Raw genomic sequence first — 11236 nt, 5'->3', positions numbered from 1 at the left:
CAGGGGTCTGGATACAGAGAATGGCCAACATCCTGTTTCCTGACAACTGATGGCCTGGGCCCTTCCCCCCCCCCCCCCCAGGTGAGAGCTAAAGGGTTGGAGAACAAAGGAATCAGGTGCCCTCCTGGCCCGGGAAAGGAACAAAGCCCAGGGGAGGAGGGGCTGGAGGGAGTTTCAGTTTGGGGCTGGCTGGAGACATGGAGTGAAGGGCAGACATGGTTGTCTGGCTCACTGGCCCCCAAAATGGACCCAGCTGAGAGGTCCGGTTCTCTGCACCTGCAAGCTCTGTTTTAGACCATGTTCCTGTCGTCTAATAAATCTCTGTTTTACTGGCTGGCTCAGAGTCACGTCTGACTGCAAAGTTGGGGGGCAGGACCCTCTGGCTTCCCCAGGACCCCGCCTGGGCGGACTCGCTGTGGGAAGCGCACGGAGGGGCAGAGGAGGCTGAATGCTCCGAGGTCAGACCCAGGAAGGTGGAAGCTGTGTGTCCTGCAGACAGGCTGCTCCCAGAAAGACTTCCCCAGAGTCCTGCCTGGCTTCATGGGGAGCAGTTTCAGAGCATCGCTCAGGGACTCTGTGACAGGTGGGGATGGGGAGCGGGCAGCTGGTCCCTAGGGCTTCACTCCAGCAGGGCAGCTGTCGGCCAGTTTCTCCAGGCCCAGCCATGGCGTGGGGGGGTCTGGCAAAAAGTTATCCTAAATCTGCCTGCCCCAGCCCTGCTCCCTGCAGCTGCGGGTGAGGGCCAGCAGGGCTGATGTGCGGGGCAGGTCCTTGGGCAGGGTGCTCCCATGGTGGGCACATGCCCTGGGCATGGCACCCCCCCAATAACTGCTTGGAAACCAGCCCCAGGCCTCTGAAGCAACTGCAACCAGGACTGACATCTCTCCCTCCAACTCTCAACCCCACACTGCCCATCAAGCAGGACCCTTCTTGCTCAAGGCCCTGTGAGCAGGTGTTGCCCCCCACACGGGCTGCATGGCCAGCAAATGGCTTCCCGCCAACAGTGCCAGGGGGCTCTCGCTAAGGTCCAGAGTGGTGGGGCTGACAGGGCACCTGGGTTCTGTTCCCAGGGCTGGGGCCTCGCACTGCCCAAGCCCTCGGCACCGTCCAGGGCCAGTGTGGGCCTTTCCAGCACCCCTTCCCTCCGCCCCAGAACCGGGCCTCCCCAACATCCCTGCCCCCTCCCCAGCCAACTCCCAGAACCGGGCCTCCCCAACATCCCTGCCCCCTCCCCACCCAACTCCCAGAACCAGGCCTCCCAGCCCCCCTCCCCATGGCTCCTCCCCCTCCGGGCAGAGCCAACCTAAGGAAGCAGCCAGCCCAGGCTGGTTCAATCCCTGGACCAAGCCAAGGATGCCCTTGCTAACACCAGCCACGGGGGAATCCTGGGGGAGCAGCCCCACCTCTCTGGGCTAGGGCAGAAAGTGTCCAGGGCAGCCCCTACCCCTGCTAGACCAGCAGCAGGGCCTGGCCATGTGGGTCCTGTTGGACTGGAGGAGCTGGAGGGCCCTGGGCCTGCATGGAAGGGGGGCGCATAGAGACCTCCAACCCCTGCCCCACTGCATTAATCAGCTTTGCCCGTGCAGCCCCACCCAGTGGCTCCCCCTAGGAATCACTCTGGCCAGGCTGCCCCATGGACTGCGCCCCATGGAGTGCACCCTCGGCCAGGCACCCGGAAGGGAGGTGGCTCTGGCTGGGCCCCCTGCTGCCCGGGCCATGACAGGCCCTAGGGAAGGGGCCGATCCCAGACCCCGGGGAAGGATGAGCTGGGACCAGTTCCACTTTCTATGGGACCCCCGGGCCCAAAGGAGTGCTGCTGGCAGACCTATGGCTCCGCCCCTTTTCCCCAGCCCCGCCCCAATCATGGCTCCGCCTCCTCAGCAGCAGGTGGGTTTTAATGGATGGCTATTTACACGGTAGAAAACTCAAACTCTGCAGGCGAGGAGGCTGGTCATGAGCCGGGACCCCCCAGCCCACACGGGGGGGCCTGTCTCGCTCGCTCGCTTCGTCCAGCGCAGGCTCCTCCCGGCCCCAGCCAGCTCTGCGCCCTGGCACCGGGGGGCAGGGCCCACACACGCCAGGCTCCTCCTTGGCAGCCCGTCCCGGGGGGGGCCCCTATTTCTTGGCGCTGGTGGAGACGTCCAGCAGCAGGCGGTTCACCTCACGCAGCTGCGCGTCCAGGGTCTCCACGGCCAGGCCCAGCTCGGCCACCTGCTCCTGCAGGCCCAGTAGGGTGCTGCTCTGCTCCTCCTCCTTCCTCCGGGTGTTGGAGGCCTGGCGCGCGTACTCCAGGAAGATGCACAGGCCGCCCACGCCGAAGACGATGGCTTCGCCCAGCAACTCCGCGCCCAGCTCCGCTGCCGCCTCCTCGTTCAGGGGCTTGATGGTGGCGCCACGGAAGCCCATGATCCGCATCTTGGTTCGCATCTCGACCCAGTGGTACACTGCAGGGGGGAGGGGCATGAGTGGGGGGGCTGCCAGCCCAGCCCCCCGCCGGCCCCGCCCCGGGCTCCCCATAGCCCTGCCGGTGCCCCTCGCTCCCAACCCGCAGCCCCCCGCCGGCCCGGGCCCGGGCCCCCCATAGCCCTGCCGGTGCCCCTCGCTCCCGACCCGCATCCCCCTCCAGCCGGGCCCCGGGCTCCCCATAGCCCTGCCGGTGCCCCGGGCTCCCCATAGCCCTGCCGGTGCCCCGGGCTCCCGACCCGCAGCCCCCCTCCGGCCCGGCCCCGGGCTCCCCATAGCCCTGCCGGTGCCCCTCGCTCCCGACCCGCAGCCCCCGGCCCCGGGCTCCCCATAGCCCTGCCGGTGCCCCGGGCTCCCCATAGCCCTGCCGGTGCCCCGGGCTCCCCATAGCCCTGCCGGTGCCCCGGGCTCCCCATAGCCCTGCCGGTGCCCCGGGCTCCCGACCCGCAGCCCCCCGCCGGCCGGGCCCCCCATAGCCCTGCCGGTGCCCCTCGCTCCCGACCCGCAGCCCCCCGCCGGCCCGGGCCCCGGGCTCCCCATAGCCCTGCCGGTGCCCCTCGCTCCCGAGCCGCAGCCCCCCGCCGGCCCGGGCCCGGGCTCCCCATAGCCCTGCCGGTGCCCCGGGCTCCCCATAGCCCTGCCGGTGCCCCGGGCTCCCGACCCGCAGCCCCCGCCGGCCCGGGCCCGGGCTCCCCATAGCCCTGCCGGTGCCCCTCGCTCCCGACCCGCAGCCCCCCGCCGGCCCGGCCCCGGGCTCCCCATAGCCCTGCCGGTGCCCCTCGCTCCCGACCCGCAGCCCCCCGCCGGCCGGGCCCCCCATAGCCCTGCCGGTGCCCCTCGCTCCCGACCCGCAGCCCCCCGCCGGCCCGGGCCCGGGCTCCCCATAGCCCTGCCGGTGCCCCGGGCTCCCGACCCGCAGCCCCCGGTCCCGGGCTCCCCATAGCCCTGCCGGTGCCCCGGGCTCCCCATAGCCCTGCCGGTGCCCCGGGCTCCCCATAGCCCTGCCGGTGCCCCGGGCTCCCGACCCGCAGCCCCCCGCCGGCCGGGCCCCCCATAGCCCTGCCGGTGCCCCTCGCTCCCGACCCGCAGCCCCCCGCCGGCCCGGGCCCCCCATAGCCCTGCCGGTGCCCCTCGCTCCCGACCCGCAGCCCCCGCCGGCCCGGGCCCGGGCTCCCCATAGCCCTGCCGGTGCCCCTCGCTCCCGACCCGCAGCCCCCCGCCGGCCCGGGCCCGGGCTCCCCATAGCCCTGCCGGTGCCCCTCGCTCCCGACCCGCAGCCCCCGGCCCCGGGCTCCCCATAGCCCTGCCGGTGCCCCTCGCTCCCGACCCGCAGCCCCCGCAGGCCCGGCCCGGCCCAATCAGGGAGCTGCGTGGGGACGTGTCAAGGGTCACTTCACGGCTTTGCTTTGTGGGTGCCTGTTCACTGTGAGCCGTGGGCCCGCCCTTGGGCTCCGCCTATTGGCCCTCTGGACCCACGCCCCGCCCTCAGTCTCCAACCATTGGTTCAAGGGACCCCGGTTCCGCCCCGCGCCCCCATTGCCCAGCTATGCTCTTTGCCCCGCCACCGCAACAATCCCATTGGCCTGCAGAGATCCAGCCCCGCCCCCGCATCGCCTCCATTGGCCCGCAAAGCTCTCTGTCCCGCCCCCGCATGCGCCCCGTTGGCTCCCTGTACTCGCAGCCCCGCCCCTCCGGAGCCCCATTGGCCTGTAGCCCCGCCCCATTGGCTCAGCGCCCCGCACGCGGCCTGTCACTCACGCTGCGCGGGCGGCCCGCAGACGTAGGCCCGGAAAAAGGGGCTGGCGCGAGCCCCTGCCTTGATGCGCGCGGCTAGGGGCCGACTCAGCTGCCGCACGCCCAGGTACAGGAGCTTCGCGATGGGGAACGCGCCGGCCACCATCCTCCCACCCGGCGGCCCCGCGCCGCGCCGCCGTGACGTCAGCGCGCAAGCCCCGCCCCGTCGCCTACAGCGCCACTGAAGGGGCGGGGCGCATAATATGCAAACGATGCTCATGAATATGCGAGTTTGCGCCGTGCGCCCGCCGGATAAGTCTAATCAATATGCAAATTAGAAGGTGGGTATGCAAAAGAAGTCATGAATATGCAATAGCTGGGTATGCATTCCAGACGTGCGGCGCCCGAGTATAGGCAAATCCTTGCCCGAGTATGTAAATTAGCTCATGGGTATGCAAATTAGAACACGGGCCACCTCCCCACGTGTCTCCCACCCCACTTCCCGCCCACCCCGCAGGAGCTGAGGTGGAGCGCGGGGCCTGACGGCTTGTCAGAGCCTGGGGGCGGGGCCAGGAGAGCGGGGCGGGGTCTCGGCAGGGGGCGTGTCCCCAGCAGTCAGGACTGAGCGCTAGGGGGCGCCGTGGAGCTGGGTCCGGGGGCTCGGCATGGGGACTGGGGGGCGCCGTGGAGCGGGGTCCGGGGGCTTGGCAGGGGGACTGGGGGGCGCCGTGGAGCGGGGTCCGGGGTCTCGGCAGGGGGGCCGCCGTGGAGCGGGGTCCGGGGGCTCGGCAGGGGAACTGGGGGGGCGCCGTGGAGCGGGGTCCGGGGTCTCGGCAGCGGGACTGGCGGGGCGCCGTGGAGCGGGGTCTGGGGGCTCGGCAGGGGGACTGGGGGGGCGCCGTGGAGGGGGGTCCGGGGTCTCGGCAGCGGGACTGGCGGGGCGCCGTGGAGCGGGGTCTGGGGGCTCGGCAGGGGGACTGGGGGGGCGCCGTGGAGGGGGGTCCGGGGTCTCGGCAGCGGGACTGGCGGGGCGCCGTGGAGCGGGGTCCGGGGGCTCGGCAGGGGGACTGGCGGGGCGCCGTGGAGCGGGGTCCGGGGGCTCGGCAAGGAGACTGGGGAGGCGCTGTGGAGCGGGGCCGGGGTCTCGGCAGGGGGACTGGGGGGGCGCCGCCGTGGAGCGGGCTCCGGGGGCTCGGCAGGGGGACTGGGGGGGCGCCGTGGAGCGGGCTCCGGGGGCTCGGCAGGGGGACTGGGGGGCGCCGTGGAGGGGGGTCCGGGGGCTCGGCAGGGGGACTGGGGGGCGCCGTGAAGCGGGGTCCGGGGGCTCGGCAAGGAGACTGGGGAGGCGCCGTGGAGCGGGGTCCGGGGGCTCGGCAGGGGGACTGGGGGGCGCCGTGGAGCGGGCTCCGGGGGCTCGGCAGGGGGACTGGGGGGCGCCGTGGAGGGGGGTCCGGGGGCTCGGCAGGGGGACTGGGGGGCGCCGTGAAGCGGGGTCCGGGGGCTCGGCAAGGAGACTGGGGAGGCGCCGTGGAGCGGGGTCCGGGGGCTCGGCAGGGGGACTGGGGGGGGCGCTGTGGATCAGGGCAGGGGCACTGGGGGACGCTGTGGAGCGGGGCCGGGGTCTCCGCAGGGGGACTGGAGGGGGGCCGCCGTGGAGCGGGCTCCGGGGGCTCGGCAGGGGGACTGGGGGGGCGCCGTGGAGCGGGCTCCGGGGGCTCGGCAGGGGGACTGGGGGGGGGCGCTGTGGATCAGGGCAGGGGCACTGGGGGACGCTGTGGAGCGGGGCGGGGGGCTCGGCAGGGGGACTGGAGGGGGGCCGCCGTGGAGCGGGGTCCGGGGGCTCGGCAGGGGGCTGGGGGGCGCCGTGAAGCGGGGTCCGGGGGCTCGGCAAGGAGACTGGGGAGGCGCCGTGGAGCGGGGTCCGGGGGCTCGGCAAGGAGACTGGGGAGGCGCCGTGGAGCGGGGTCCGGGGGCTCGCCAGGGGGACTGGGGGGGCGCCGTGGAGCGGGGTCCGGGGGCTCGCCAGGGGGACTGGGGGGGCGCCGTGGAGCGGGGTCCGGGGGCTCGGCAGGGGGACTGGGGGGCGCCGTGAAGCGGGGTCCGGGGGCTCGGCAAGGAGACTGGGGAGGCGCCGTGGAGCGGGGTCCGGGGGCTCGGCAGGGGGACTGGGGGGGGCGCTGTGGATCAGGGCAGGGGCACTGGGGGACGCTGTGGAGCGGGGCGGGGGGCTTGGCAGGGGGACTGGAGGGGGGCCGCCGTGGAGCGGGGTCCGGGGGCTCGGCAGGGGGCGTCTCCCCGGCTGTCAGCGCTGGCCCCCTTGCTCCACGCAGCCCGCCAGCCCTGGGCAGTTGGGGGCTGCGTTTGATAGGAGCCGTAGAACAGCTCCTGACTCTGCCCCGCAGAGGCCCCTCCCACGGCTCTTCCCCCCACCCCGCCTTCGGCCACTTCCCTGGCTTCGAGATTCTCCCTAACTCCTTGTCGGGCCGGGCTGTTGAGACGCTGCCGGGCTCTCCCCAGAGGGGGCTGCATGTGGGTGCTGGGTGAGAGCCCCGGGGGTGCTGCGGGAGGCGGTCTGGGGCCCTTCCCCGGTGTGCAGGGAGGGGAAGGACCCTGCACTCAGTGTCTCCCCACAGGCGCAGTGGGGTCTGTGTCTCCTGACTGCCCCCTGGTGGCTGGGGAGGGTTTGCGGGGCACTGCGGGGGTTTCCCTATGATTTGGGAAGGAGTATGGGGGGAGGCCCATGAGCTATGGCTGGGGTCTCTTCCCCTGATGAGCTGTAACGAACCCCCCGGTGCTTCCCTGACCTTGGGGGCCCAGGGACAAAAGGAAAAGGAGGGTCCCTGGTGGGTTTATCCTCTTAAGCCCCTGCCCCCATCTGACCACTCTCCGCCCTACCCCACCAAGTCCTGACTCCCCTCTCACCCCCCCCCACTCATGGGCCCCCTCCCGGCCGGAGTCTCGCCCCGGATCGGACTAGCCTCCCTGGGGCATGCTGCTCCCATCCATCACCCCCATCACAGGGTCCTTCTCCGCTGCCCCTGCCTGCTGCAGCCTGGAGTCTGCTGGGGCTGATCAGAACGGAGTCGGGCCCTCCCCCAGACCAAACCCCCAGCACAGGACGGGGGGCTTGGCTATCCATGGGGCTGAGCTGTGTTCAGCGCTGCACAGTCTCACCCAGGCTCCCCACCAGCTGCTCACCCCCTTTCTGGGGTCACGGAGTTCGTGTGAGGACAAGGGCCCAGCCAGGCCAGGTGGCTCCTAGCCGGGGGCTGCTCAGGGTCGGCCCCGTGTCACCAGGGCCGTGCGAACAGCCTGGAGAGAGCTGCAGGGCTGGCCGGAAGCGGGGTTGGAGTGAAGAACAGCAGGGCTCCCCGCCCCCAGCTGGCCGCAGCCATTGGCTCAGCTCCAGGTTTTTTCTCCCCAGGGGAGCTCCAAGCACTGAACGAATTCCCCAGTCCCCAGTGCGTGAAGGGAAACAGGCAGGGTAAATGGGAATAGAACCCAGGTGTCCTGGCTCCCAAACCCCCCTGCTCTGACCACTAAACCCTACTCCCCTCCCAGAACCAGGGATAGAACCCGGGAGTTGTGCCTTCCAGCCCCTGTGCTCTAACCACTAGACCCCACTCCCCACGTCAGGGGTAGAACCCAGGAATCCTGGCTCCCAGCCCCCCCTGCTCAAACCACTAGACCCCCTTCCCTCCCCAGAGCTGGGAATAGAACCCAGAGGAGGTCTGGGCGGAGGAATGGCAGGGCCAGTGCCCCCCTTCCAGCCCCGGAGGTCCCCTGGAGCGGGTGGGGAGCTCAGGCTCCATGGCCCATTGGCTGCTGGGTTCTCTAATGTGGCTGCAGGAATCCGTCAGGGCCTGCGTGGGGTTCCTTGCCCTCTTGGGTAGGGCGCAGAGCTCTGAGGGGAGCAGCTGGGGGAGGAGGACGATGGGGTCACCGTTGCCTTGGGCTGGATCTGGGCAGCACCAACCGAAGCTGGAGACCCGGCAGTGTGTCTGCCATACAGGGCAGTCCGACTGTGAGGGCTGGGAGCCAGGACTCCTGGGTTCTCTGGGGGCGAGGGAGGGCACTGACCTTAGGGAAGTTGGGTGGGTGGTAGGATCAAGTGGAATTAGGTAAGAGAGAAAACTAAACAAACAGGCAAAGGGAAAATCTCCCCCTTTGACTCCACCGCCAAGACGCTGGCTGAAGCAGCGCTGAGGTTACCGGTGTCCCAGCTGTGCTTCCCCCAACTCAGGACCACGCAGGGAGAAACCGCTGCTGCAAAGGGGTCATGGGGGGCAAGCAGGGGGGGTGGGGTAACTCCCCTCACCAGGCAGCAGGGGGCGCCTCATCTGGCATGGGGAGCGTGGGAGATTCCTGGGCCTGAGCGCTTCCTGTTTATTCCCGGGAATGTTCCCATTGCAAAGCCCCCTGCCCGGTGACGTGGGGAGCAGCGCCGGGGTCAGGCAGCCGCTGCTTGGCCGGTCACTGCCTGTCACCCTCTGACCCCTCTGCCCCCGGGAGAGGCAGCGGGGGGCACGGGGGGCACCTTTACCAGTCAGCTCAAGGTCAAGGAGGCTTTATTAAGATTAGACCGAAGAATGGCTTGTTATGCAGTGCTGAGATGCAACCACCTCTGGGGTGGGGCATGGGGGCTGTTTATACAGGGGCTCTGTGCCTAGTGCTGAGATACAGCTGCCTGTCTAGTGGGGAGGGCATGACCCACAGCTCATGCTGAGTGCCAGCACTAGGGTGGCACCTTTGTGGGCAGTGTAGGATTCCCAACAGCAGGGCAAGGAAACATCTGGGACACGCTTGGGACCAGAACCTTGGCCCAACCCAGCCATTACCCCCCACTTCTGTGCAGGACCTTGGTTCTTCTGCCCCCCCCCCCCCGTTCTGACAAAGAGGGCCCTGGCTGGCCCCTGCGCATAGCCGGGGCTGGGTGGCTCATGTGGGGTGAACAGCCCATGACAATGGCTGGGTCCCACTCGGTGGCTGAGCCCCCATTCACTGGTGGGGAAGGGAGCAGCCTCGTGGGGGGGGGGGCATCGCTGTGCTTCCTGCACCAGCCCCTTGGGCTGCTCCAGCGAAGGGAGAACCAGGCAGGATGGCTCACGGCCCCGTTCAACGTACAAGGCAGTGGAGGGAGGGGAGTGTGGTCCAGGGAGTAGAGCAGGGGAGAGCTGGAGGTCGGGACTCCTGGGTTCTCTGTCCCCTCTATGGGAGAGGCCTGACGGCTGGTAATTGGCGCTGGAGGAGCCAGGACTCCTGGGTTCTGTCCCTGGCTCCAGGATGGGAGTGGGGTCTAGACAGAATATAGAAATATAGGTTAGAGCAGGGGGGCTGAGAGCCAGGACTCCTGGGTTCCCATGCCCAGCTTTGGGAGAGGAGTAGGGTTTAGTGGGGGAAAGCGGGGCGCTGGGGGCCAGGACTCTTGTGTGACCTTTGACCTGACTCTCAGGGCCCGGGGCCAGGACGCGAAGCCTTGTGGTGCGGGGCTGGTGCCTGGGCGCACGGTGCCCCCCTCTCATCCCTTGCAGAGCTGCGTCCTGCCCCTCCAGCATCCATCTGCCTTCCCCGTCGCATTAACAACCCATCTGCTGGAACCTGGAGCCAGGCATTGGAGCAGGGTCGGGGCAGGGATCCCCCTGCCCCCACCAGGAGCAGCACGCAGGGCAGATGGGCCAGACCTGCAGCCTCCTGGCTCAGTAACAAACCCAGCCCAGCGCTCCTGAAAGACCCTACAATAACAACCCCGTGGAGGCCCCTCTCAGGGGAGGGCTGAGCAGGTGTGCTGGGGGAGCGCTGCACAGAGCCACCCCCTGAAATCCCATGAGTGGCCAACACCGTGGCCTGCAACACACTCCGCTCCGGGGGACATGCGTGGGCACAGCTGCCTCCCCCCCGCCGCCTAGCCCTTCCCGTTCCCAAGCCCCCTTCCTCCCCCAACGCCAGGGATGCTGCCGACTGTGGTGCATTCTGGGAGCTCAGGCCCAGCTCCGCCAAGCTCTTTAGGCTCCCAATTCCCACCGGGCCTCGCCGAGCGGACGCTCCCAGCTGGTGCCCGAAGAGCAGAGCCAGGCCCCCCATTCGCCAGACTGCCTCCGAAATCAGGAGAGCCACAAACCGTTGTGTGTGTGTGTGTGGGGGGGGTGTCTTTATTCTCCCTGCAGGGCCTGAGCCCCCCAACCTTTCCCAGCTTTTCTCCCCAGCCGGGAGAGCTGGAAACAGCCTGATGCCAGCGCGATCCCTCGCTGGGCCTTGACGAAAGCGCCCGCCCAGTGCCAACGCGAGGTTCCCACGTCTGCTGCCAACATGGGCTTGGCGCTGGCTGGGGCCATGGGGAGACGCCAGCATGGGGCACCGAGAGACGCCCGTGGCAGACTCGAGATCCCTCCTCAGCTTTGTCTCAGATTGCCCTCAGGCCATGGGGCCTGCAGTAGCACCAACCCCAAATGGGGCCCCATGGGCCGGGCGCTGCCCAGACACTGAGGAGGAGACAGCCTGGCTCAGGAGAGCTACCAGGCTGGACGGACCCGGGGCAGACTCACAGAAGGGAAGGGACTCGCCTAAGGTCACCCGGAACATTGGGCCGAGCCAGGCATGGAACCCAGGTGTCCTGGTTCCCCAGGGCAGCTAGAAACCCAGTTCAGGTAGGTTGGAGAAGTTCCTGGGTCGGCCCTGGCTCTGCCCAGGGAGATTCTGTGCCCACTGAATGCCAACAGGGTAGCTGTTCCCATCCACATGCTGACTTTTAGCTGTGGGGTTTTGGTGGTAGCCGTGGGATCCCTGGGACAGACTGGAGGACCTTAATGACCCACCTTCGCGCCCAGCTAGCCGAACCTGCAAGGGATTCTGGGAGGTTTGGGGCTTGTGCCCTTTGCTTTGGTTTCTTTATGAGGGAGGAAGAGTCTGAAAGTGTTCAATTAAAACACCGCTTTGTTCATCCTTCCACACACCAGCCAGCGCTGCCTGCCCCCTGGCATGGCCAGATCTAGCAGCAAAATTATTCCCTTTGGGGCAGGGACTATTTGCTCCAGAAATGTAC

The 11236-nt window shown here is 69.3% G+C and overlaps 1 protein-coding gene across 1 annotated transcript; it reads right to left on the bottom strand.

Annotated features, from left to right (window-relative positions):
- Positions 1 to 1877: 1877 nt before the first annotated feature.
- On the bottom strand, positions 1878 to 4420 carry OPA3 (outer mitochondrial membrane lipid metabolism regulator OPA3). The gene is made up of 2 exons (XM_084612229.1): positions 4222 to 4420; positions 1878 to 2444 (listed from the first exon to the last, which is right to left on the bottom strand). The coding sequence occupies exons 1-2, from the start codon at positions 4361 to 4363 to the stop codon at positions 2116 to 2118; spliced, it is 471 nt and encodes a 156-aa protein (XP_084468355.1). The 5' UTR covers positions 4364 to 4420; the 3' UTR covers positions 1878 to 2115.
- Between the last annotated feature and the right edge of the window lie 6816 nt (positions 4421 to 11236).

Source organism: Lepidochelys olivacea (genome assembly GCF_965140295.1).
Source record: "Lepidochelys olivacea isolate rLepOli2 genome assembly, chromosome: 23".
Taxonomy (NCBI): Eukaryota; Metazoa; Chordata; order Testudines; family Cheloniidae; genus Lepidochelys; species Lepidochelys olivacea.
This window is presented reverse-complemented; position numbering and strand designations above follow the sequence as displayed.